At 41.0% G+C, this 26,715-nt stretch overlaps 1 protein-coding gene and 1 pseudogene across 5 annotated transcripts in view; one reads left to right on the forward strand and one right to left on the reverse strand.

The window, feature by feature from the left end:
* The window catches only part of PABIR3 (PABIR family member 3), a 92,048-nt gene that overhangs the window by 3,755 nt on the left and 61,578 nt on the right, over nt 1-26,715 (forward strand). For all 5 annotated transcript variants that reach the window (XM_042975290.1, XM_042975286.1, XM_042975288.1 and 2 more), the window contains exons 3-5: nt 5,059-5,137; nt 7,226-7,312; nt 25,721-25,789. In XM_042975290.1, coding sequence (XP_042831224.1) covers nt 5,059-5,137; nt 7,226-7,312; nt 25,721-25,789 — 235 coding nt within the window. The remainder of the gene's footprint in view (nt 1-5,058; nt 5,138-7,225; nt 7,313-25,720; nt 25,790-26,715) is intronic.
* LOC122235543 lies at nt 14,483-15,517 on the reverse strand (annotated as a pseudogene).

Below are 26,715 nucleotides of genomic sequence, written 5' to 3' on the forward strand. Positions count from 1 at the left end.
AAAAATTTTGTGTGAATTTTCAAGAGGGAGTAATTGGAGGGAAAATGTAAAAAAAAAAAAAAAAAAAAAGGGCTCCTTAGAGGGGCGCCCGAGTGGCTCAGTCGGTTAAGCATCCGAATCTTGATTTCGTCTCAGGTCATGATCTCATGGAGCCTGCTTAAGATTCTCTCTCTCCCTTTCCCTCTGCCCCTACCCTCTCTAAAAAAAGGGGGAGGGAAGACACCTTTGAGGACTGATAATGGAAAACATAAGATTTAGAAACACTGTCCTGATGGTTAACTGTTTTTCCTGCACATATCCAATATCTGGCATGGCACAAGCTTATAATTTCTTAAAATAGGGTTTGAAAGTGAGATCTTGGATCTCACATCATAGTATCATAAAGTTTTATCAGTATTGTAAAAATGTTTGAAAAATTCATTCACTTCCTGTGTTAGTAACTTTGTTCCTCGTTTTTGCTAGCATCATACTAATTGATAGGTATAAATCACAACAGTTAGAAGTGAACTCAGAGACCAGATATACCCTCCTTACTTAATGTATGAGGAAACCGAGGCCCATAAGTCTCTAAAATGACGTAGTAGGGCCAGTACTAGGAACCTGTGTCTCCTGACTCCTAAGCTAGTGTTTTGTCCACTACTAATCAACTTCTAAGCTCATTAACTAACCAAATACAGCTTTCTGGTCATTTGAGGCAAAGGAGAATATACTGTTCCAAAAGGAAATGCAAACTAAGATTAATCAAAAAAATAATGCATTATCTTTTTTAATAGGCAGATAGAAAAATAAAGGGGAGGCAGCTGTGCATGTTGAGCTGAAAACGAGAACATTCTATAAATTCAGGATAGACCCTAATCCTATTGTATGAAAAAATGAATTGCTGTGGACCCACTCTGCTAGAAGAAAGCACTTGAGGAGAATGTTGGTTTTACTGGAAGCCTTTATGAAATGAAAAACAAGTTGCAAGCAGTCCTAGAAACAAGGAGAGTGATCGCAGTTATCCCTTCATGCTTTGTTTTGTTCTGCGAAGGATTTAAAGGTTTTATTTTTATCATATTAGAGCATGCTTACAGTGTCAAATTCTGTAGCTTAAGCTCCTGATGCATGAAGCGAAATTGGTACAGAAAGGTGAGAATCAGTTTACCTATTTATCTACGAGGAGTTAAAGATAAAGAAACCACAAGGTGGACCAAGTCCAGGGACTCTCATGTGTCATAAAGAAGTAACCCGAAGATGATATGTGACATGCCTGATGTCAGGGAACTTGGCCAAATGATCTCCTGAGGGCAGATTTTGTGCTGTTATGGCCAGTTTAGAGCATGGTCAGGAAAGTGACACAGCAGGGAAAACAATTTGGAGTAGAATTACACTAGAATTCAAGTTCACCTCCATTCTGTTTGGTTGTATATGTACACTGCTCACTTCCCTCGCTTTCTCACTAAATTGAGCCTCTAATACTTGTTGTCTTGCCTCTTTCACTGCTCATTAAATATTGTTGCACTTCTTTCAAGTAATTTTCCAATTTTGCTTGATGCTTCCTGTGTATGAACACAATCTCTTGCACCAGTATTCGCAGAATTTGTTCCTTAAATATTAACTCTTTAATATAAGAATTACTGGTTTTTTTTCAAAAAAGTTCCTGCACTGTTTTGTGTACATCTTGTATTAATAAAAATACTGATGTCAGGGGCGCCTGGGTGGCTCAGTCGGTTGGGTGTCCAACTTTGGCTCAGGTCATGATCTCACCGTCCATGAGTTCGAACCCAGTGTCAGGCTCTGTGCTGACAGCTCAGAGCCTGGAGCCTGCTTCCCAGTCTGTGTCTCCTTCTCTCTCTGCCCCTCCCCTGCTTGCTCTCTGTCTCTCTCTGTCTCAAAAATGAATAAAAACATTAAAAAAATTTTTTTTAAATCAAAAATACTGTTGTCAAAACTTTTGAACCTCTTGGTTCTTTATACCCTTTAGCCATCTACTTGTCTGACTTCACTACTGGTGTCAATAACCTTATTTAAAGGTAGTTTTTTTTTTCCTTTTACTTCTCTGGCCCTTTGAGTATTAGTAAGTTCTGGGATTTCTGCCAGTGCCTTCCCCCTGTAAATACCTCTAGTCTGGCCCTGCATTTAAACTGTTTGAAAGTCAAACTACTACCCGTGGGCCAAATCCAGCCTGCCATTTGGTTTTGTAAATAAAGTTTTATTGGAACATAGCCATGCCCATTTGCCTACTTGTTGCCCATGGCCACTTTCCTACTACAATGACAGAGTAGCTGCCACAGAGATTGTATGTCCCACAAAGCCCAAAATATTTACTGTCTGGCCCTTTGCAGAAGAAATTTGCCAACTATCTGGCTTATTAAATTCGTACAAACCTGGAAAGACAATAGTGGCTGTAGTGAATGATTGCTTTGGGGATATAACTAGCATAAACATCTTGTAGCTTAGATATTTAGACAGAGCTGCTTATTGCTCATCTGATGTGGTGCATTGAACCTGTATCTAGTTATAGTGTCTTTACTTTAAGTTGTAGCACTTAACTCAGTTGTAGGTATCACCTAGGATTTTATGAATTCATGTTGAGTGACTCCTACCTATTGAAATCTATGCTTCCTCAATGATTTCTTTCAGTTATAGTCGTATTAAAATTGAGTGACAAAAATTTAGGGGAGAATATAATTGCCAGCCTTAAGAATTACCCTCACATACAAGAGTGCAAATATGTAACCCATTAGTGTCCCTCCAGCTTTCTTGTGACTGCTAGAATATTTTCCTGTTCTCATAGAGAAAAATGATTGGAAAAGGAAGTAAACATTAGACCCATACCACATATCCCCTCATAAAATATTGAGTTACTACCTGTTATATACAAATTACTATGCTGCAAAGATGTATTACGACTCAGTAAGCTTTTAATTTAATAGGGAAAATAAATAATCAAAGGATTTAAATATATGATAGACTAAGATCTGTGCTTAGGGAGGGAAAGAAAGTGCTAGGGAGATGCAAAGAAGGGAGTGAGAAATGACAGTAGGATTGAGGGATAAGGAAAATGTTCTTGGAGACGAGGCATATGAGATGGATTCTGATGGATCGATAGGATACAGATGGGAAGAGGGGAGCTGGAGAGCTGGGACAGCATTCCAAGAATATGCTGAGCCTCGAGCCTGCTGAAGATTCTCTCTCTCTCTCTCTCTCTCTCTCTCTCTCTCTTTTTCTCTCTCAGTCTTCCTTTCTCCCTCTCTCCTCTCCTCCATCCCTCTGCCCTTTGCACCTCTCCCCCACTCTCACGCAGGCTCAAAAAAAAAATGTCCTCTTGTAAGTGAAGTGATGGTGTTGGTAAATGGTGGGATTTAAAAAAAAAATTTTTAATGTTTATTCATTTTTGAGAGACAGAGCATGAAGCGGGGAGGGGCAGAGAGAGAGGGAGACACGGAATCCGAAGCAGGCTCCAGGCTCCAGGCTCCAAGCTGTCAGCACTGAGCGCAACTCGGGGCTTGAACTCACGAGCTGGGAGATCATGACCTGAACCGAAGTCAGACGCTTAACCTGCTGAGCCACCCAGGCGCCCCTGGGATTTTTTTTTTTTTTTTGATGACTTGACTTCACAACAGAAAGTTGGTAGCAACTGTACGTTTGTGCCAAGATTTTGTTTTGAAATCTTACTAGTTCATCACATCCAAAAGTCTAGAGCTAAAGTGTGGAGGGCTTTGAATGTTATAGTAATGAATGTAATTAAATTCAGCCCACGGTAATGAAGAGAATTACTGAATATTGTGAGCAGGAGAGCAAGCTGTCCTTCAGGAAGGTGACCTGGTAGTCTGTTAGGTAGATTGTGTCAGGGGCAAAACTGAGATGAAGTGACAAATGAGACTATTGCAAAGTCCGCAGGAAAGTAAAAAGGCTTTGAATTGGTTTTTGGCAGGGAGCCTAAAAAGAATAGGATGGCCCTATGAGCAGCTACAGAGGCAAAACCTGAAAGACTTGGCACCCGAGTGGATATGGCAAAAATGAAGGAAATGTTACCAATGACTTTTATCCTCCTTGGGGAAACCTGGGTGAAAGGTACACGGGAACCCTCTGTAGTCTAGCAACTTCTTGTGAGTCTTCAACTGCTTCAAAATAAAAAGTTTTAAAAAAATACATAAAGGGGCACCTGGGTGGCTCCGTCGGTTGAGCGTCCGACTTCGGCTCAGGTCATGATCTCACAGTCCGGGAGTTCGGGCCCCGCGTCGGGCTCTGTGCTGACAGCTCAGAGCCTGGAGCCTGCTTCGGATTCTGTGTCTCTCTCTCTCTGCCCCTCCCTTGCTCATGCTCTGTCCCTCTGTGTCTCAAAAATAAATAAAAACATTTTTAAAAATTAAAAAAAAAGACATAAAAAGGAGAAGATGTTTTCAGGGTCCCAAGCCCAAATAAGGCCGAGTCGCCATCGACGCAGAGAAAGACGAGCCCCATCTTCAGCAGGCAGCGGTTGCTTGGCTTCAGCCTGTGGTTGCCATGTGGGAACGTGGCCTGGTGTGGCCACGTCTTGCAGAGTTTTCGAGAGAAGCTAGAAATCCGGAATCTGGATTATTTGCGTGAACCCTCTTAATGTTTTGAGTGTGTGCAACTACGTTAAAAACATTTTCATCAAACAAAAGATATCTGTGAAAATCTCAGTTCTGTCGACCTCTACCGGTTATCCCTCTTGTTCGTGTGAAAGCTTCACAGTCGAGAGGGAGTTGGTATCGCACATGGTAGCTTCAGTCATAAATTTAAGTCAGTTACAGGTTTACACAGAAAATGATGCATTTCCAAGGCCACAATAAATTATACTTATTCTAGTAGCATGACTAGAGGTAAAGTGGCATGCTTGAAAATTTCTTCCCTTACAGGGACACTTGTTTAGGCTCAGCCAACTAAGGCTGTGCGTGTGCACGTGCACACATATTGCAATTTATCCACCTGCACAACTGGCTCCCCAAAGAAGCCATTTACGTTAATGGCATGGTTTCTTAAGTATTTGGAATCTTAATTCTTTAAAAAAAGTTTTGTAATGGATTTTAAATGTTTTCCTTTTTTTCATAGTGATAATTCACAGGTATTCCAAGCTGACACGTTAACAACTAGAAGAAATAGCACAACGCTTATGACCCAACAATGTCTGGTAAGAAAATGCTTGTAGCAGCCTCACTTGGCCAAGACTTGTGCAGTTGGTTTTAACTAGTGCTTCTCAAACTTGAGTGTGCATCTGGAAGGCTTATTAAAATAGACTACTGGCCCTCAACCCCAGAGTTTCTGATTCTGGAGATCTGGGGCGGGACCTGAGAATTTGTATTTCTAACAAGTTCCCAATTTGAGAAACACAGCTCTAAACATCACTGAAGGAAAAATAAACACGGTGACTACAGTTATGATTGCTTTGCTGCAGCTGCGGCAGAGTTAACTTTTAAATCCCATGTGGATTTAACATTGAGATTTGTTCTTATGTATAAGACCATCTGGCTTCCAATTTTTAAAAGAATGTTCTAATTTTGAGAGGAAAATTTGCAGGCTCTCTTAAGAATAGTTTTTAGGCTTTTAGTTTGACTTTTATCTCACATTTATCTTGAATTGAAAATAAAGTTTGTTTTTCATGGTGTTAAAATGTAATCTCTAAATTATTACTCTCACTTAACTAATTATCCTATAAATGTAGGTAATAGCTTGTAGATCAGTAAACCAAAATGAACAAATGATTTACTAAATGAATCTCTTTATTGATGTGAAATTCATATAATATACAGTTAACTAATTGAAAAGTATTCAATTCAGGGGCATTTAGTGCATTTACAGTGTTGTTCAACTACCACCTCTCTCTGGTTTCAAAAAGCACACACTCTTATCTTGTTTTCCAGGTTGAAGGCTTTCAGTCTTTCATCACTGAGTATGATATTACCTATAGGTTTTGGTAAATGCCCTCTATCATGTTAGGGAGGTTCCTTTCTATTCCTACGTACTTGAGTATTTTTATCATCAAAGCATTGGATTGTTTCAAACGCTTTTCCTGCATCTATTGAAATAATCATGTGGTTTTTCCCCCCCTCTGTTCTTTTAACATGATGCATTACATTGATTTTCTTTTATGGAACCACATTTGCATTCCTAGGATAAATCCCACTTGGTCTTGCTGTATGATCCTTTTAATGTACTATTGGATTTGGTTTGCTATTGTTGAGAATTTTTCCATTTGTATTCTTCATACGCAATGTTGGTCTGTAGTTTTCTTTTCTTGTAGTGTCTTTGCTGGCTTTGGTATCAGGGTAATGCTGATCTCATAGAATGTGTCAGGAAATGTTCCTCCTCTTCTATTTTTGGAAGAGTTTGAGTAGGATTGGTGTTGATTCTTCTTTAAATGTTTGGTAAAATTCACCAGTGAAGCTATATCTGACTTTTCTTTGTTGGGAGGGTTTTGAAACAGATTCTATCTCTGTACTTGTTTACAGATCTATTGAGGTTTCCTATTTTTTCTTGAGTTTGTTTGGTAATTTATGTGATTTTTATTTGTCCATTTCTTCTAGATTACCTAATTTGTTGACGTATAGTCGTTCATAGATTTCTCTTACGTGATTTTTTAGTGAAATGTTATAGCTTGGAACCCATTTTAAAATAATGCCTCCTGATCTTGCAACTGGGTATTTTCCTCTTTGTAGAATGGTATCCAATATTATTTCCCCCAATGCACTAATATTATACCAGGAAAAAAATAGAATTGTTCGTTAAACAAATCTTCCTGCTTTTACTCATTCATTTATTTACTCATTCATTTAACAATATTTATTGACTGCTTGCTTCTCCATCAAAGCCCTCCCTACCTATTCACTCTTCTTTTCTACTTAGCCAAGCCAACAAATATTTTTAGGAACCTCCTATGTATTAAGCCCTGCTCTAGTTGCCAGAGAGATCTAACCTAGTTTGAGGGGTTGAGGGAGGAAATGACCTCTCTTAGTTGAGATCTTACTGATGTGTAGGAGTTAGCTAGCTTGGGATATGGACTATAGGAGCAGACAGTACTCCAGGTAAAAAATGACACGTGTAAAAGCCTGGAAATGAAAAGGAGTATGGTGTGTAGAGAATTTGAAAGAAGTGCATTCTAGCTAAAGTGGAAGTAAGGATGAAGTGGGGAGAGATGACATTGATTGGACACATAGATTAGTGCACAATCTCGTAGGGCCTTCCAAGTCATGCTAAAGATTTTTCACTTTGTCCTTCTAAGGTCAATGTGAAGCCACTGAAGAATTCTAAGTCTGGGACTGACATGACCAGATTTGCATCTTTGAAAGACTACCCTGGCTGCAAAGCGGTAAGTAGATTGGAAGTGGGCAAAAGGAAATACAGGATGATCAGATAGGAGGCAGCTGCGGTGACCCTGGCTACTGCCATGGCCGTGAGCATGGAGGAGAGCAGGAGATTCGGGAGATATTTGAAAGGTAGACTCAATTGTTGATAAATTTGGTGGAGGGTGGGCAACGGTGGAGGCAAGGATGACTGCTAGGCCTCTGGCTGGGGCAGTTGATGGGTCGGTGGGGCCACAGAAGAAGGGAACATTGGCAGAAGAATGGATTTGGAGGGAAGACGAGTTTAGTGTTGGACATGTTAAATTTGAAGTTCTCTGGGATCTCTAAGTGAAGATGTTAGTTGTACTGATCTCAGTACCACTGAGTTTGAAGCTCAGTTTGAAGGAACGGTTGGAAGCCCAGGATAGAGATCTGAGCTAAAGACACATGTTTAGGCACCATCACTGGATCGTTAATTAAAGCTCTGGGAATGCATGCTATGACCTATGCAGAAAGTATAAAAGAAGAAAAGAGGCTACAGGAAACAGCTTTAAAGATCACCAGTAGTACCATGAAAAGACACGGAAAAGTATTAAGTTATATGCTATCGAGTGGCCAGAGAGCAAGTACTTAAGTAATACTTAAGTATTAAGTTATAAAGACTGAAGGATGTCCTTTGAGTTACCAAAATGGAGATTATTAATGAATTGCTTGTATTTGACAGCAAATTCTGTGGAGAGAGGGGTGGGGTGAAATGAAGCCAGATTGGGTTGGGTTGAAGAATGACTGAGAAGAAAAGACTTACAAATGGCATCGTATATACTAGCTTGGTTATTCGGGTACACGTTACCCTTTCTATGTGCTAATTTCCTCATCTGTAAAATGGGAATGTAACCGTATCTGCCTCATAGGTTTGTTGAAGTGAGTACATTAATCAGTGTGAAATATATCCATAAAACTGGAAGAAAAAGAGAAACTTACAGCACGTAGCACAACAATGTGAATATACTTGACACCACTGAACTGGTACATTTACACACAGCTAAGATGGTAAATTTTATGTTATGTGTATTTTAACATAGTTTAAAGGGGGAAAATGCTCACAGCATGTAAAAAAAAAATCAGTGTAAAGCACTCAGCACAGCATTGACACATACTAAGTGCTCCACAAATATTATTAATTTTTTTAGTTTTATTAGTAATGGTACATATATAGAACAGACATGTACCTGGCATTTTTTTAAATGCATAATTTTCCTTTGGAATTCTAGGCTTTTAATTTGCATAACGTTCAGTTTAATATAATGTGTGTTTTAAAACAAACCATCTTATATAACAGGTTGTGTTTGGCACAACTGACGTCATTTACACTTACCTGATGACAGGAGTTTCAAGGCTTATTGGTTTCACTTGCTGTAACAGCATGATGCATGAGGTTTTATTTTGTTCAAAGTCTGCACTTCATTATTATTGTGAGACTTATGTAGGTTTATACTTGCTTTCGGGATAGATAGGCCGAATTGTCTAGGAGAATGACAGATAGTTGGGATGCTTTTGGCAGAAGTAACAAAATCCAGTTAGAAGTAGCTTAAACTCTAAGGGAATTTATTATCTCCAATAACAAGAAGTCTTAAGGAAAGGAGCTTCCAGGGTTGGTTAATTCAGTGGCTCAGTGATGTCATCAGACACCCAGGTTCCTTCCGTCTTTCCACTCTGCTACCCTCAGCAGCCTCACTAAACTTTGTACCTAGTAATTAGACGTAGGGTTCAGAATCCTATGTATAGCATGAGCTTGCATGTATTTACAGATGTCGAGAAGGATATGTGTCAATCTATCAGTAGTTATTTCTGGAGCATGGAATTATAGGAAGACTATTAACTTATAGCATTTCTATACTATTTGCTTTTCACAAAGCATCAACAATACAGGTGTTTTCATTTCCTTTTTTTAAATTTTTTGTAATGTTTATTCATTTTTGAAAGAGAGAGACAGAGCACAAGCAGGGGTGGGGCGGAGAGAGAAGGGGACACAGAATCCGAAGCAGGCTCTAGGCTCCGAGCTGTCAGCACAGAGCCCGACACTGGGCTCGGACTCACGATCCGCGAGATCATGACCTGAGCCGAAGTCGGACGCTCAACCGACTGAGCCACCCAGGCACCCCCAGGTGTTTTCATTTCTAGCTGATATATCACATCACAAATTAGAAACATCATTCTTGAAAAAATACATGTATTATTGAGTGATAACATGAATCATAAGTTTAAGGGTCCTACCCTATACTGGACTGTCCTTAAAATTGGCGTGGCAAGAACCTAGAGTAGCCAAGTTCATACAGACAGAAAGTAGAATGGTGGCTGCCAGGGGCTAGGAGGAGGGTGGAATGAAAAGTATTTAATGGGCATAGAGTTTCGCTTTTGCAAGATGAAAAGAGTTCTGGATACTGGTTGCACAACAATATGAATGTACTTAACACTATCGAACTGTAGATTTAAAAGTGGTTAAGATGGGAAGTTTTATGTGTATTTTATCACCATCAAAATTTCTCAGGGGCACCTGAGTGGCTCAGTCGGTTAAGCGTCCGACTTCGGCTCAGGTCAGGATCTCACGGTTCATGAGTTCGAGCCCCACGTCGGGCTCTGTGCTGACAGCTCAGAGCCTGGAGCCCACTTCAGACAGGGCTGTGTCTCCCTCTGTCTGCCCCTCCGCTGCTTGCACTCTGTCTCTTGCATTGTCTCAAAAATAAATAAACATTTTTTAAAAATTAAAAAAAATTTTTTTCATGTATTTCAGTGAAGGTGAAAGTGTTTTAGGAAAAATTGCAGTGGTAGAAGGTATTGAAGAACAATGGGTGCCCTTTAACATGCAGATAAAGATGTATATTTCCAAACCTTGTAAAAATCTGCTGTCTCACAATTATTTTCTGAATTAAATGCCAATATTTTCCTCCCCACTCTCAGAAAATCACTCCACCCCACTTCTGATGATCAGAAACTTGAGGCCCTCTTTTTTTCTTTTAAAGTAGGCTCCACGCCTAGCATGGAGCCCGATCTGGGGCCCAAACTCACAACCCCAAGATCAAGACCCGAGCTGAGATCGAGTCAGATGCTTCACCAACTGAGCCACCCAGGTGCCCCCTGAGGCCTTCTTCTGACTGTGGGGACCATGCCGTCCCCCCAAATTATCCCTTCGCTGTATCTCCAGGGTTTGCATGCCTGTTCCCCACCCTTCCACTAGGAATTCACTTCCTGGCACCCCTGTTTAATTTGGTTTAGCTACATCTCCTCATCTCTACCCCCACCTTCTCAAAACAGAGCAGGAGAAATATTTCATCTTCCTCTTGGAAATGATTGTGCTTTTCTTGAGCAGTTTGTCCATTTTAATGTCATGACTACTGATATTTGTCTGATTAGGGTTTGCTTTTCACATTGGCAACTACAAACTAAATTTAATTTATGGCCCACTCAGTAGTGAGTGTATAATACATTCCTGGCCCTGCTTTATGCTCGGTCTTGCTAGCCTGCATTCAATTCATGTTCAGAATCAGTCACTGCAGGAACTAGGCAGAGGCATTCGTAAACACAGCACACAACTCTTGTTCAGGATTTTTTAAGTGCTTTATCTCTAGTAACTACAGAAGGAAAATGGGTTAAGATTAGCAACTGTAGTCAAGTTAAAATTCTTTCCAAAGAATTTGATGTCTTTACAATATTAATTTTCTGTGGCTTCTCTTTTAAATGGAAATGAGCTTGATCTTTCTTATCTTATCGTAATTCCTTCACTGGAGGTAATGCTTGGGTATCAGCTTCACCCAGCACCCACCCCAATGCCCCTCCTCCTCCCCACCCCCATGACATCATTCCTTGGTGCTGATACTCTTGCTTCCTCCCAAGGACTTTTTCCCCCTAGAGTGTGAGAGAAAGGCACAATGAGAAATTGATACAAAAGATACCAGTGAGGTTTATTGAGATCTCAGGAAATGCTTTATTTCTATTTTAGTACCTTGTTTCGTGTGGTAAAATTATCTAAGGTAATTCCCTTGCAAACACCACCTGTAGTACTTAACCTGTGGGAGATTCTCTTCCAAAAGCCTTCTTTTCTCCATTTAATTTTCCATGTCATTCCTAAAAGAATCAGCCAAGTCCAGTCCACATTTTGTCCAGTGTAAGAACCTTCCTGTGGCTAATGATTCAAATCCTACCTTCCTGAGACATTCACACTACATTCCTGTTGATCTCCTCAGTTGCAGTCAGGCAGTCTTCTTAGGATTTCCTAGATAAAGTTTTCCAATATGAAATTCTTTTTTTTTTTTTACAAATTTTATTTTTTTAAGTTTATTTATTTATTTTGAAAGAGAGAGCAAGTGTGCACAAGCAAGCAGGGGAGGGGCAGAGAGAGAGGGAGAGAATCCCAAGCAGGCTCTGCACTGTCAGCACAGAGCCCAATGCAGGGCTTGAACTCACAAAACAGAAGATCAAGGCCTGAGCCAAAACCAAAAGTCAGACACTTAACCGACCCAGCCACCCAGGCACCCCACAATGGGAAATTCTAGGCCTTTACCTGAAACTAACCAGTTTCTTCCCAACCCTTAGATATCAATTAAAAATAATCTCTTCCGGGAAGTCTTTCATAGTTCAGAACAGTTTGCCACACCATGCAATTCTCTTATTTTGTTTTTAATAATATGTCGTCATAATGTAGCTCAAGTACCGTAATTTCTTTATATAGAGCATATGTATATATTTACATTCAGCTTAGCGTGTTTTTCCAATTAGATTATAAATCTTATAAACCTGAGTGTTTCACATTTTATATTACCTTTCTGGGCATTTGAATGATGACAATATGAGAATCAGTAGCATGAATTAAATGTATTAAAATTCTGCTTGTTCAAAGTGTGTGTGTGGTGGGGGTGGGTGTGGGTGCGTGTGTGTATTTGATGGGGTTTTTTTAGGGGCAAACCTATATTTTCAGTTTTGGTGCATGTCACTGTATAACAACTTCTCAGTGATCAATGCTAATAAAGGGAAGCATTGGGGGAGAATATCCAAAACTGTGGCTAAATCACAATATTTTCCGCTTGCTTTGGAGAGTCGATTATTTTCATAGTATTCTCTAAGAACGGGCATACAGTTTTTTTAAATTAGTAATCATATCTAATGTTGGAGAGAGAGGAGGAGATTGATGTTCTCATACACTGCTAGACAGTAAATCTGTATAAGCTTTCTGGAGGGCAGTTTGGCAGTGTGTATCAACAGCCTTGTGATCTAGAAATTCCATCTCTATGAATTTCTCCTAAAGAATTCATTAAGGATATGTGCAAAGATTAGCTTAAAGGTTATTATCACAACATTATTTATAAGAGTAAGTAAAAAAATGTGGCAACAGTATGCATGTCCAACATAAGGGAATAGGTTAAATGAATGTGCCTTCATTATCTGAGTTTGAATCCCAGTTCTAGCAATTACTAGCTGTATGAACTTGAGCAAGTTGCCTAATTTCTCTGGCCCTCACTTTTCTCATCTTCTTTAAAATTTTTTTTTAACTTGATTTATTTTGAGAGAGAAATCAAGCAAGGGAGGAGCAGAGAGAGAGAGAGAGAGAGAGAGAGAGAGAATCCCAAGCAGGTTCCTCACCATCAGCATGGAGCCCGACGTGGGGCTTGAATCCATGAACCATGAGATCATGACCTGAGCCCAAACCAACAGTCGGGAGTTTAAACACCTGAGCCACCCAGGCACCCCTCACTTTTCTAATGTTTAAAATGGGGACAATATTGGGGTGCCTGGGTGGCTTAGTTGGTTAAGCGTCTGACTTTGGCTCAGGTCATGATCTGCCAGCTCGTGAGCTTGAGCCCCGCATCAGGCTCTGTGCTGACAGCTCAGAGCCTGGAGCCTGCTTCGGATTCTGTGTCTCCCTCTCTCTCTCTGCCCCTCCCTGACTTGTGCTCTGTCTCTCTGTCTCAAAAATAAATACACATTAAAATTTTTAAAAATAAAACGGGGACAATAATAATGTCTACGTAAGGGGTTGTTGTGAGAATTGAGTGAAATAAGACATGCCTGGCATATAATGGGTGCTTCCTATTATGGTACATTCATATAATATTCAGCCTTTAAAAATGGTATTGCAGGGGTCGCCTGGGTGGCTCAGTCAAGCATCCAACTCTTGATTTGGGCTCAGGTCATGATCTCATGGTTCATGAGTTCGAGCCCTGCGTTGGGCTCCTCACTAACAACACAGAGCCTCCTTGGGATTCTCTCTCTCCCTCGCTCTCCGTCTCTCAAAAAATAAATAGACTTTGAAAAATAAAACAATAAAAACGGGGTTGCTGGTAGGGTGCCTGGCTGGCTCAGTCAATAGATCATGTGACTCTTGATCTCTGGGTCATAAGTTCAAGCCCCACGTTGGGTGTGGAACCTACTTAAAAATTAAAAAAAAAAATCGGGGCGCCTGGGTGGCTCAGTCGGTTAAGCGTCCGACTTCAGCTCAGGTCACGATCTCGCGGTCCGTGGGTTCGAGCCCCACATCGGGCTCTGGGCTGATGGCTCGGAGCCTGGAGCCTGCTTCTGATTCTGTGTCTCCCTCTCTCTCTGCTCCTCCCCTGTTCATGCTCTGTCTCTCTCTGTCTCAAAAATAAATAAACGTTAAAAAAAATTTTTTTTAAATAAAAAATAATAATAATAAAAATGGTATTGCAGGTGAATTTTAACATGGAAAGATATGTGGAATATATTAGGTTATTTTTATTTTATTTCGACAGTAAAAATGCAGTTTATTCACCTGTTTATAAGACAGTATATAAGAGGCAAAGTGTTTCACATCATAGATTTCACTTCTAACTCCTTGAACTGTTCATTTCTTTCACTAAAAGGAGAGACTAGAGGCGCCTGGGTGGCTTAGTCAGTTAAGTGTCCAACTCTTGATTTGGGCTCAGGTTGTGATCACCTGATTCATGAGATTGAGCCCCACTTTGGGCTCTGCACTGACAGTGCTAGCTCTCTCTCTCTCAAAACAAATAAGTAAACATTTTTTTACAAAAATACAATACAAGGAGAGGCTAATGGGGAAATGCCAGGCAATGCTTAGGCAACTAAAATAAGGTCGGGGTGGGGAGGCAGTGCTAAGGTCATCCTCATAGGGATGGGCACAAAGGGGCTTTTAGTCGCAAGTTGATTTTCTAGAACTGGTACTGGAAGCACAGGAGCACCACTTCTGGATGTTCATACTTCATTCAGCTCCACCACACAGGCACAGCAGCACCTTCTGGTAGCTGCCCTTGCTGTCTCCCTAGATGTGGTAGTGCAGGGACATGCCATGCTTTCTCTTGAATTCAGACGTAATTTTTAACATGTCCCCTTGCTTCACTTGTGGACACCCATGATTCTAATCAGGGCCTTATCATGAACCCTCTTGCCCTTTAGGAAATCACACAATTAGTCATCAAAATAGGGGGGCTTGTTCTGAATACATTGGACCAGGTTCAGAAAAGCATTTTCCAGGTCTCCTTTGACCTACTCCTTGATCATAAGGGCTGTAGCTCTTGTACCTTTCGAATTCTTTCTGGAGGTGACACACACTTGCTTGGTCATGGTTCTGATCCCCTTGAGAACATCAGTTTCTTTCCTCTTTACCCCAGCATTAGAGATCATAGGCATCTAGGGTCAAACAGTTCGTAATCAATGAGCCATCCTCGGCTCCTCTACCCTTTGCAAGGGCAAACATGGGCTTGCAGAGTCACCAGATGTGTTGGAAAGAAGGTCCTTCTCCAGATCAGTCTTGTGCATTTCCTTGTAGACTGCTAATTGGTCCTTGAGCAGATGATCTCAGTGAGGGAGTCCTCATCAGCCCTCAGCACCTTCATGGGGGGAGGCATTCAGCTTGGAAGCCTCATACTGAGCAGGTGTTTTCAGTAGGCCCCAAATCACCTTCTCTAGGTGGCCAGTGGAGGCTGAGTTCAATGCTGATGCAAATTCCTTTTTGGCCCTTCTCTGGTAGGCGAAGGCAATATTCTGTCTCTCCTCATTGCTGCGGTTGGTCAATATATTGATGGCAGTGACCTCATCCACACCTTTAGTCTTGATGCCATTTCATTGTTCAAAGGATTCTGCTCAGCATCCACTTGGTGTATGTTTTGACCATCCTGTGTGCATTTGGGGACTGTAGAGGGGTCACCCTCCAAGCTGAGTTTGTGCAGAATTTCGTGAACAGTAGACATTCTGATAAGATGCTGGCCCAGGAGCTGAAAGCTGCGAGCATCCCCAGATGCAGAACCAGAATATATTAAATTATAAAGAAAAAAAATACCCAAACCACAAAACAGTATGTGTGGTAGGATCCAGGTCTGGAAAAATAAACACTGAGATATTTGCTATGGTCATGTCTGGATGGTGGGTGTTGCTAGGTTTTTTCCCATTATATTTTATACTGAGTATAAAGATAAAGTATAAAGATACTGAGTATATCTTGTTTTATCATGAGAAAAAAGTGAGTCAGTTTCCGTTGAAAAAAAAAAGATCAGGATGAATAGGTGGTGCACAGAGGGTTTTTAGGGCATTGAAACTACTCAGTCCAATACTGTAATGATGGATATGGGCCATTATATGTATGTCCAAGTCCATAGGGTGTATAACATGGAGAGTGAACCCTAATGTAAACTAGGAGCTTTGGGTGGTGGTGATATGTCAATTTAGGTTCAGCTGTTACAACAATTTACCACTTGCGTTCAGATTTTGGTGGTGGGAGAAGCCATGCTTATGTGAGAGGAGAGGAAATCTCTATACCTTCCACTCCGTTTTGCTGTGAACCTAAAACTGTTTAAAAAAATAGTCTATTACAAATAAATTAGTTAAAAGATCACATGGGGAAAACAATGAAGAATGCTGGGTAGGAAGGAATAGATACATCCGAGTCTTATAAAGCTGCCATATATAATCCCAGTTGTTGTTGATATGTTATTAAACATTGAATTCTAGAAATATTTGATGATGGTAGTGATAATGGTGGTAGTGGTAGTAATAGGCACCATTTACTGAGCACATACTATGTGCCAGGTGTTCTGTTAAGCATATCACATGTATTATTGCCATTATCACAGTTCATACAAATAGGTGCTTGAAAGAGAAAGTCTTGTTACATTGTTCATAACACTATTCCATATAATAATAAAATGTCCAACATATCCCTTTTATGCAAGTTTCATGGAGAAAAGTTTCCTGACTTTGGCAAGAAGGGTCACCTAGTAGCCTTATTGATTTGAATTAGGAATTTTCTTGAACTGTCAACTGTGGCACATGCTTAGAACAGGCTAGTCTGAATTTCTGGCCGGTCAGCAGTCATGGGCTCTTCGATACCTCCTTCTTTATACCCATCCTCTGGATAGAGAGTGGACCAGGCTCCGGGCTGATGAATATCTGAGTGTGTCTCTTCCAAAGTTAAATAGACAATGCTGTTAGGTATCATCTGCTCGTCTGTGTATACTAAAGTAGATCATTTTGCCACAGTCCAAATTTTTTGAGTGTGTCATTCAAGGCTTTCCAGCATCTTTGCCCTCTCGACCTCGGAATCTTCCATCCCTCCAGAGATACCTGGTGTTGCACTCGCACGAAACTAACAATCTTTCCTAAAACACATTTCCTAAAACATGCTGTATACTTTCCCTTTTCTATTGCTTATGCTGTCAAACTCCTTGTCCTATGAGTCCCAACTCAAATGCCACCTTGTGCCTTATCTGTCTCCTCTCTCCCACTCCCTATGCCCATTCCCTTAATCTTTGCTTTCTATTCCCACCCCGCTTTGCCTCTATCTCACACGTATTTCCTTGTCTCTCATATAATAATTTGCTTTCGTGTCTGGATTGGAAGGTGTCTGAGTGTAATAACTATGACTTATTAGTTTTTCTTTTAATCTTTTCTTCCCCTCTGAGCAGAAAAGCAGTTCCTTAAATCTAATAAGGGCCCAGTAAATATTGAAATACTTAATGGTTAGCCCTATTTGTCTGTCAGTGAATTATTATAATGAAGTAGTTGTGGCTGTCAAATGTAATTTAGATATAGTGAATTTTCAGTTACTGCACATCACTTTTCTATTCTTACTTCTCGACCTTTGCTGTTTCCTCCACCGTCCAGCAGATGATTAGGAAAAAGCAAACTGGTTTTAATATTTTCTTTTTTTTTTTAATTGGCAAATATTTATTTATTTTTTTTTATTTTTTATTTTTATTTATTTATTTATTTTTTTAATATATGAAATTTACTGTCAAATTGGTTTCCATACAACACCCAGTGCTCATCCCAAAAGGTGCCCTCCTCAATACCCATCACCCATCCTACCCTCCCTCCCACCCCCCATCAACCCTCAGTTTGTTCTCAGTTTTTAACAGTCTCTTATGCTTTGGCTCTCTCCCACTCTAACCTCTTTTTTTTTTTTTTCCTTCCCCTCCCCCATGGGTTTCTGTTACGTTTCTCAGGATCCACATAAGAGTGAAACCATATGGTATCTGTCTTTCTCTGTATGGCTTATTTCACTTAGCATCACACTCTCCAGTTCCATCCACGTTGCTACAAAAGGCCATATTTCATTTTTTCTCATTGCCACGTAGTATTCCATTGTGTATAGAAACCACAATTTCTTTATCCATTCATCAGTGGATGGACATTTAGGCTCTTTCCATAATTTGGCTATTGTTGAGAGTGCTGCTATCAACATTGGGGTACAAGTGCCCCTATGCATCAGTACTCCTCTATCCCTTGGATAAATTCCTAGCAGTGCTATTGCTGGGTCATAGGGTAGGTCTATTTTTAATTTTCTGAGGAACCTCCACACTGCTTTCCAGAGCGGCTGCACCAATTTGCATTCCCACCAACAGGGCAAGAGGGTTCCTGTTTCTCCACATCCTCTCCAGCATCTATAGTCTCCTGATTTGTTCATTTTGGCCACTCTGACTGGCGTGAGGTGATATCTGAGTGTGGTTTTGATTTGTATTTCCCTGATAAGGAGCGACGTTGAGCATCTTTTCATGTGCCTGTTGGCCATCCGGATGTCTTCTTTAGAGAAGTGTCTATTCATGTTTTCTGCCCATTTCTTCACTGGGTTATTTGTTTTTCGGGTGTGGAGTTTGGTGAGCTCTTTATAGATTTTGGATACTAGCCCTTTGTCTGATATGTCATTTGCAAATATCTTTTCCCATTCCGTTGGTTGCCTTTTAGTTTTGTTGATTGTTTCCTTTGCTGTGCAGAAGCTTTTTATCTTCATAAGGTCCCAGTAATTCACTTTTGCTTTTAATTCCCTTGCCTTTGGGTGAGAGTCGAGTAAGAGATTGCTACGGCTGAGGTCAGAGAGGTCTTTTCCTGCTTTCTCCTCTAAGGTTTTGATGGTTTCCTGTCTCACATTCAGGTCCTTTATCCATTTTGAGTTTATTTTTGTGAATGGTGTGAGAAAGTCGTCTAGTTTCAACCTTCTGCATGTTGCTTTCCAGTTCTCCCAGCACCAGTTGTTAAAGAGACTGTCTTTTTTCCATTGGATGTTCTTTCCTGCTTTGTCAAAGATGAGTTGGCCATACGTTTGTGGGTCTAGTTCTGGGGTTTCTATTCTATTCCATTGGTCTATGTGCCTGTTTTTGTGCCAATACCATGCTGTCTTGATGATTACAGCTTTGTAGTAGAGGCTAAAGTCTGGGATTGTGATGCCTCCTGCTTTGGTCTTCTTCTTCAAAATTACTTTGGCTATTCGGGGCCTTTTGTGGTTCCATATGAATTTTAGGATTGCTTGTTCTAGTTTCGAGAAGAATGCTGGTGCAATTTTGATTGGGATTGCATTGAATGTGTAGATAGCTTTGGGTAGTATTGACATTTTGACAATATTTATTCTTCCAATCCATGAGCAGGGAATGTCTTTCCATTTCTTTATATCTTCTTCAATTTCCTTCATAAGCTTTCTATAGTTTTCAGCATACAGATCTTTTACATCTTTGGTTAGATTTATTCCTAGGTATTTTATGCTTCTTGGTGCAATTGTGAATGGGATCAGTTTCTTTATTTGTCTTTCTGTTGCTTCATTGTTAGTGTATAAGAATGCAACTGATTTCTGTACATTGATTTTGTATCCTGCAACTTTGCTGAATTCATGTATCAGTTCTAGCAGACTTTTGGTGGAGTCTGTCGGATTTTCCATGTATAATATCATGGCATCTGCAAAAAGCGAAAGCTTGACTTCATCTTTGCCAATTTTGATGCCTTTGATTTCCTTTTGTTGTCTGATTGCTGAAGCTAGAACTTCCAGCACTATGTTAAACAACAGCAGTGAGAGTGGGCATCCCTGTCGTGTTCCTGATCTCAGGGAAAAAGCTCTCAGTTTTTCCCCGTTGAGGATGATGTTAGCTGTGGGCTTTTCATAAATGGCTTTTATGATCTTTACGTATGTTCCTTCTATCCCGACTTTCTCAAGGGTTTTTATTAAGAAAGGGTGCTGGATTTTGTCAAAGGCCTTTTCTGCATCGATTGACAGGATCATATGGTTCTTCTCTTTTTTTTTTGTTAATGTGATGTATCACGTTGATTGATTTGTGAATGTTGAACCAGCCCTGCATCCCAGGAATGAATCCCACTTGATCATGGTGAATAATTCTTTTTATATGCTGTTGAATTCGATTTGCTAGTATCTTATTGAGAATTTTTGCATCCCTATTCATCAGGGATATTGGCCTGTACTTCTCTTTTTTTACTGGGTCTCTGTCTGGTTTAGGAATCAAAGTAATACTGGCTTCATAGAATGAGTCTGGAAGTTTTCCTTCCCTTTCTGTTTCTTGGAATAGCTTGAGAAGGATAGGTATTATCTCTGCTTTAAACGTCTGGTAGAACTCCCCTGGGAAGCCATCTGGTCCTGGACTCTTATTTGTTGGGAGATTTTTGATAACCGATTCAATTTCTTCACTGGTTATGGGTCTGTTCAAGCTTTCTATTTCCTCCTGATTGAGTTTTGGAAGAGTGTGGGTGTTTAGGAACTTGTCCATTTCTTCCAGGTTGTCCAATTTGTTGGCATATAATTTTTCATAGTATTCCCTGATAATTGTATCTCTGAGGGATTGGTTGTAATAATTCCATTTTCATTCATGATTTTATCTATTTGGTTCATCTCCCTTTTCTTTTTGAGAAGCCTGGCTAGAGGTTTGTCAATTTTGTTAATTTTTTCAAAAAACCAACTCTTGGTTTCGTTGATCTGCTCTACAGTTTTTTTAGATTCTATATTGTTTATTTCTGCTCTGATCTTTATTATTTCTCTTCTTCTGCTGGGTTTAGGCTGCCTTTGCTGTTCTGCTTCTATTTCCTTTAGGTGTGCTGTTAGATTTTGTATTTGGGATTTTTCTTGTTTCTTGAAATAGGCCTGGATTGCAATGTATTTTCCTCTCAGGACTGCCTTCGCTGCGTCCCAAAGCGTTTGGATTGTTGTATTTTCATTTTCGTTTGTTTCCATATATTTTTTAATTTCTTCTCTAATTGCCTGGTTGACCCACTCATTCGTTAGTAGGGTGTTCTTTAACCTCCATGCTTTTGGAGGTTTTCCAGACTTTTTCCTGTGGTTGATTTCAAGCTTCATAGCATTATGGTCTGAAAGTATGCATGGTATAATTTCAATTCTTGTAAACTTATGAAGGGCTGTTTTGTGACCCAGTATATGATCTATCTTGGAGAATGTTCCATGTGCCCTCGAGAAGAAAGTATATTCTGTTGCTTTGGGATGCAGAGTTCTAAATATATCTGTCAAGTCCATCTGATCCAATGTATCATTCAGGGCCCTTGTTTCTTTATTGACCGTGTGTCTAGATGATCTATCCATTTCTGTAAGTGGGGTGTTAAAGTCCCCTGCAATTACCACATTCTTATCAATAAGGTTGCTTATGTTTATGAGTAATTGTTTTATATATTTGGGGGTTCCGGTATTCGGCGCATAGACATTTATAATTGTTAGCTCTTCCTGATGGATAGACCCTGTAATTATTATATAATGCCCTTCTTCATCTCTTGTTACAGCCTTTAATTTAAAGTCTAGTTTGTCTGATATAAGTATGGCTACTCCGGCTTTCTTTTGGCTTCCAGTAGCATGATAAATAGTTCTCCATCCCCTCACTCTCAATCTAAAGGTGTCCTCAGATCTAAAATGAGTCTCTTGTAGACAGCAAATAGATGGGTCTTGTTTTTTTATCCATTCTGATACCCTATGTCTTTTGGTTGGCGCATTTAATCCGTTTACATTCAGTGTTATTATAGAAAGATACGGGTTTAGAGTCATTGTGATGTCTGTATGTTTTATGCTTGTAGTGATGTCTCTGGGACTTTGTCTCACAGGGTCCCCCTTAGGATCTCTTGTAGGGCTGGTTTAGTGGTGACAAATTCCTTCAGTTTTTGTTTGTTTGGGAAGACTTTTATCTCTCCTTCTATTCTAAATGACAGACTTGCTGGATAAAGGATTCTCGGCTGCATATTTTTTCTGTTTAGCATACTGAAGCTATCGTGCCATTCCTTTCTGGCCTGCCAAGTTTCAAAAGAGAGATCAGTCACGAGTCTTATAGGTCTCCCTTTATATGTGAGGGCACGTTTATCCCTTGCTGCTTTCAGGATTTTCTCTTTATCCTTGTATTTTGCCAGTCTCACTATGATATGTCATGCAGAAGATCGATTCAAGTTACGTCTGAAGGGAGTTCTCTGTGCCTCTTGGATTTCAATGCCTTTTTCCTTCCCCAGTTCAGGGAAGTTCTCAGCTATAATTTCTTCAAGTACCCCTTCAGCACCTTTCCCTCTCTTTTCCTCCTCTGGGATACCAATTATGCATATATTATTTGTTTTTAGTGTATCACTTAGTTCTCTAATTTTCCCCTCATACTCCTGGATTTTTTTATCTCTCTTTCTCTCAGCTTCCTCTTTTTCCATAACTTTATCTTCTAGTTCACCTATTCTCTCCTCTGCCTCTTCAATCCGAGCCGTCGTCGTTTCCATTTTGTTTTGCATTTCGTTTAAAGTGCTTTTCAGCTCCTCGTGACTGTTCCTGAGTCCCTTGATCTCTGTGGCAAGAGATTCTCTGCTGTCCTCTATACTGTTGTCAAGCCCAGTGATTAATTTTATGACTATTATTCTAAATTCACTTTCTGTTATATTATTTAAATCCTTTTTGATCAGTTCATTCGCTGTTGTTATTTCCTGGAGATTCTTCTGAGGGGAATTCTTCCGTTTGGTCATTTTGGAGAGTCCCTGGAGTGGTGCGGACCTGCAGGGCACTTCCCCTGTGCTGTGGTGTATAACTGGAGTCGGTGGGCGGGGCCGCAGTCCGACCTGATGTCTGCCCCCAGCCCACCGCTGGGGCCCCAGTCAGACTGGTGTGTGCCTTCTCTTCCCCTCTCCTACGGGCGGGATTCACTGTGGGGTGGCGTGGCCCGTCTGGGCTACTCGCACACTGCCAGGCTTGTGGTGCTGGGGATCTGGCGTATTAGCTGGGGTGGGTAGGCAAGGGGCACGGGGGCAGGAGGGGCAGGCTTAGCTCGCTTGTCCTTAGGTGATCCACTTCAGGAGGGGCCCTGTGGCAGGGGGAGGGAGTCAGATCCGCTGCCGGAGGTTTGGCTCCACAGAAGCACAGAGTTGGGTGTTTGCGCGGAGCGAGCAAGTTCCCTGGCAGGAACTGGTTCCCTTTGGGATTTTGGCTGGGGAATGGGCGGGGGAGATGGCGCTGGCGAGCGCCTTTGTTCCCCACCAAGCTGAGCTCTGCCGTCTGGGGGCTCAGCAGCTCTCCCTCCCTTTGTCCTCCGGGCTTCCCGCTTTCCGAGCAGAGCTGTTAACTTATGACCTCCCAGACGCTAAGTCGCGCTTGCTGTCGGAACACAGTCCGTCCGGCCCCTCCGCTTTTGCCAGCCAGACTCGGGGGCTCCGCTTGGCCGGCGAGCCGCCCCTCCGCCCCGGCTCCCTCCCGCCGGTCCGTGGAGCGCGCACCGCCTCGCCGCCCTTCCTACCCTCTTCCGTGGGCCTCTCGTCGGCGCTTGGCTCCGGAGACTCCGTTCTGCTAATCCTCTGGCGGTTTTCTGGGTTCTTTAGGCAGGTGTAGGTGGAATCTAAGTGATCGGCAGGACGCGCGGTGAGCCCAGCGTCCTCCTACGCCGCCATCTTCCCTCCAATCTCTGGTTTTAATATTTTCTTAAGCAAAATTTAACTAGTGAGGTAATATGCTCCTTTAAAAAGTCATATGATACGTTTTTAAATGGAATAAAAATTCAGACCAGGTACTACTTCATAAAAACATTTGTCCAACACACTCTCTTTGAGCACACATCTTCTCCCCATGTACCAACTCACTCTTCTTACTCCCTTTCCTGGCTACCCCCCACCCATAGGTCTCAGCTAGGAACCTCGGGCCGGTCTTCAGCTCTTCACTCTTTTTTCCTTTTTTTTTTAAGAATTTATTTTTAAGTAATCTCTATTCCCAACATGGGGCTCGAACTCAACAACCCCGAGATCAAGAGTTGCACGCTGCACCGACTGAGCCAGCCGGGTGCCCCTCTTCACTTTCTGATCGTTTCCCCAGTCTGCCGCCTCCTCTTCTCCCATCCTTTTTTATTCAGACTCTCATCTTTTACCTGGTCTTTGATCCTGCTTCTGCTCCCTTGTCCCTCCACTCTCAGTTTGTTATGTATATGCTGCTAGGGTTGCCTTTCCAAAACAGATATGATCTTGTTTAAAATACCTTTGAGGGGCACCTGGGTGGCTCAGTCGGTCAAGTGTCCAACTCTTGATTTCAGCTCAAGTCATGATCTCATGGTTCATGAGACCAAGCCCCACATCGGGCTCTGCACTGACATTATAGAGCCTGCTTGGGATATTCTCTCTCTCTCTCTCTGTCTCTCTCTCTTTCTTTCTTTCCCTCTCTCTCTTCCCCTCCCCCACCGTCGGGCACACACGTGTGTGCGCACCCTCTCTCTCAGTAAATAAATAAACATTTAAAATACCTCTGGGTTTGAAGAACTCAGAAGGACCTATGCTTTAGGTTTCCTATTGGGCTCAAAGGCTAAAGTCCAGAATCTACCATCTGGTTGCAGCCAAAGTTCCCCAAATTTGCTTCCTTTCATGCTCTATCGTGTACCAAACTGCAGCCACCCTGAATGTCTCTGTTCGCCAAACATGCCTCTGTCTAAGCATCTCTTCCCGTCTCTTCCCACTCCCTGAAATACCCTGCTTCCTCTTCTCTGCTGAATCCCTGCCCTCCTCTGGGAAGCCTTCCCTAGGACCCCAGGCAGAGATATAGTCTCTTGTGCTTTGATTTCTCACTTATCATAACTCGTTCTGGCACTGGCCTAGTTTTCCCTACCTACACTTTGAATTTCTCAAGGATAGGAAAATGTTTTATTTACCTTTGAGTCTTCAGGGCCTAGCACAGTGCTTTACCTCATCAAGTATTTCCAAATTCACAGCTCAGTGTGCTCTTGAGATATAATGTAGAAGTAAGATATGGTAGATTCATTATCCGGCATTTTAAGGACTAACCAGGATACAGGGAGAATGGATCAATGAATTCTAAAGGTAATTTGCAAGCCTCTTTTTCACAGTTAGCTTTAAATCCCTCCATTCTTTCATGCCTCTCTTGTGTGGGTCCTCATAAGCTTTGAGATAAGGCAGAAAGGGAAAAAGTAGTCTAGACAACACGTATCTGAACAAGCAAGAGTAAAATGTGCTGGGCTACTTGGAAGTGATTGCCTTAAGTCCTTCCATATTATGAAAGTATGTTTTTCTCAGCTGGGTTCCAAGATACTGGATAGGGTTCTTTTGTTTGTTTTTTGCAAGGCAAAACTGGCAAGAAAAAATCAGGTGATTTTAAGATCTAGTGCCTTGGGAGAGCAAAGGTAGAGAGAAGCAAAATGTTCTATTGATGTTCTGCTCTGTATTTCTTATGTTAACAGTTATTTTGTTCTGTTTTGATGTATATAGACTTTTGATTACTATAATTTTCAGTCAAGAGTCAGTGGGATTTTTTATTATTTCTTTAATTTTAAACTTAACGAATACTGTTGCTAGCATGGATTAGACACTCAGATACTTTAGATAATTCAACATTGACTTCATTCATGTTTAGAAATAATCAGAAGGGACGCCTGGGTGACTCAGTCGGCTAAGCATCCGACTTCAGCTCGTGTCATGATCTCACAGTTCGTGGGTTTGAGTCCCATGTCGGGCTCTGTGCTGACAGCTCAGAGCCTGGAGCCTGCTTCGGATTCTGTGTCTCCCTCTCTCTCTGCCCCTCCCTCGCTCACTCTTTCAAGAATAAATAAGCTTTAACATTTTTTTCAAAGAAATAATTAATCAGCAACATTAAAGCCAGCTTGACTTCTATTTATTTTTTATTGAAGTGTAACTAACAATGTTATGTTAGTTTTGGGTATTGACTTTTATATTTTAAATTTCAGTTTTTGCCACCTTCTTCCGTTCCCATTCCTATTCATGCTTCCTTTGGTCGCCTTCACCAAATCAAACAGGTAAGAAGACTTTCGAAACTCATAGCTGTTCAGTAAAAAAAGGAAACTTTATTTTTCTTTAGAAAAATACCTAGGGTTCAGTAATTCCAAGTGAGGTCACATGTGATTCTGTTTTTAATTCCAGGAATGGTTCCTCTAAAACAAAAGCAACTATGGAGTCCTGTATTTCTTCGGGTTATAAACTGATAGATTCCAGAAAGACAGTGTATTCTTCTACCTTGAATCTGGCTTCTTTCAGAGCTCTCAAAGAAAAGGAATGCTATCTAGAAAAATTAATTTTTTAGGTTCATAATAACCATAGTTATCATGGTGTTTTTTAAACCGCCAGATGAAATTTTTTGACAGATGAACAGCCTTTATGCTATCGTTCTGTGTTCATTTCTTAGTGATCTGAGTTCAGGGACACATTGTACTTCACTGGCTTACGTTTTGTGCAGGTGTGTGTGTGTGTGTGCATGTGTGTGTTTAATTGCAAACGCCTAATACAGTTAAACCTTTTAATTATCCAAAGATTAGCCACAGAGCTCAAAAGATCAAATCCCCACTCCTCCACAGGTGGTGGGATTTTTCTGACCCAGCTACAAGCAGACTTTTGTTCAAGAGGGGCTTAACTGTTATGGAGCACTTATTATTCACTTAGTGCTGTAACAGGTACTTCACATGTGTGGTCTCATTTTATCTCGCAACAACCTTATAAGATCAGAATCTAACGATGGGAGAAATTTAGTAATTTACCCAATGTCCAGGGTTAGTGACTATCAGAGCCAGATTTAGCCCCAAATTACTGGATTCCTTTCCAGCTACCCTTTCCCTATTTCAGTGGCAAAAAAGCCAAAATATCTCATGAGCCTGGTGTTTAGGATTCCAACTTCTGCTTCCTTTCCCTCTCGCCCTCTCACGCCATGACTTCCCTAAGGTCCAGTTTA

Source organism: Panthera tigris, chromosome X (assembly GCF_018350195.1).
Source record: "Panthera tigris isolate Pti1 chromosome X, P.tigris_Pti1_mat1.1, whole genome shotgun sequence".
Classification (NCBI taxonomy): Eukaryota; Metazoa; Chordata; class Mammalia; order Carnivora; family Felidae; genus Panthera; species Panthera tigris.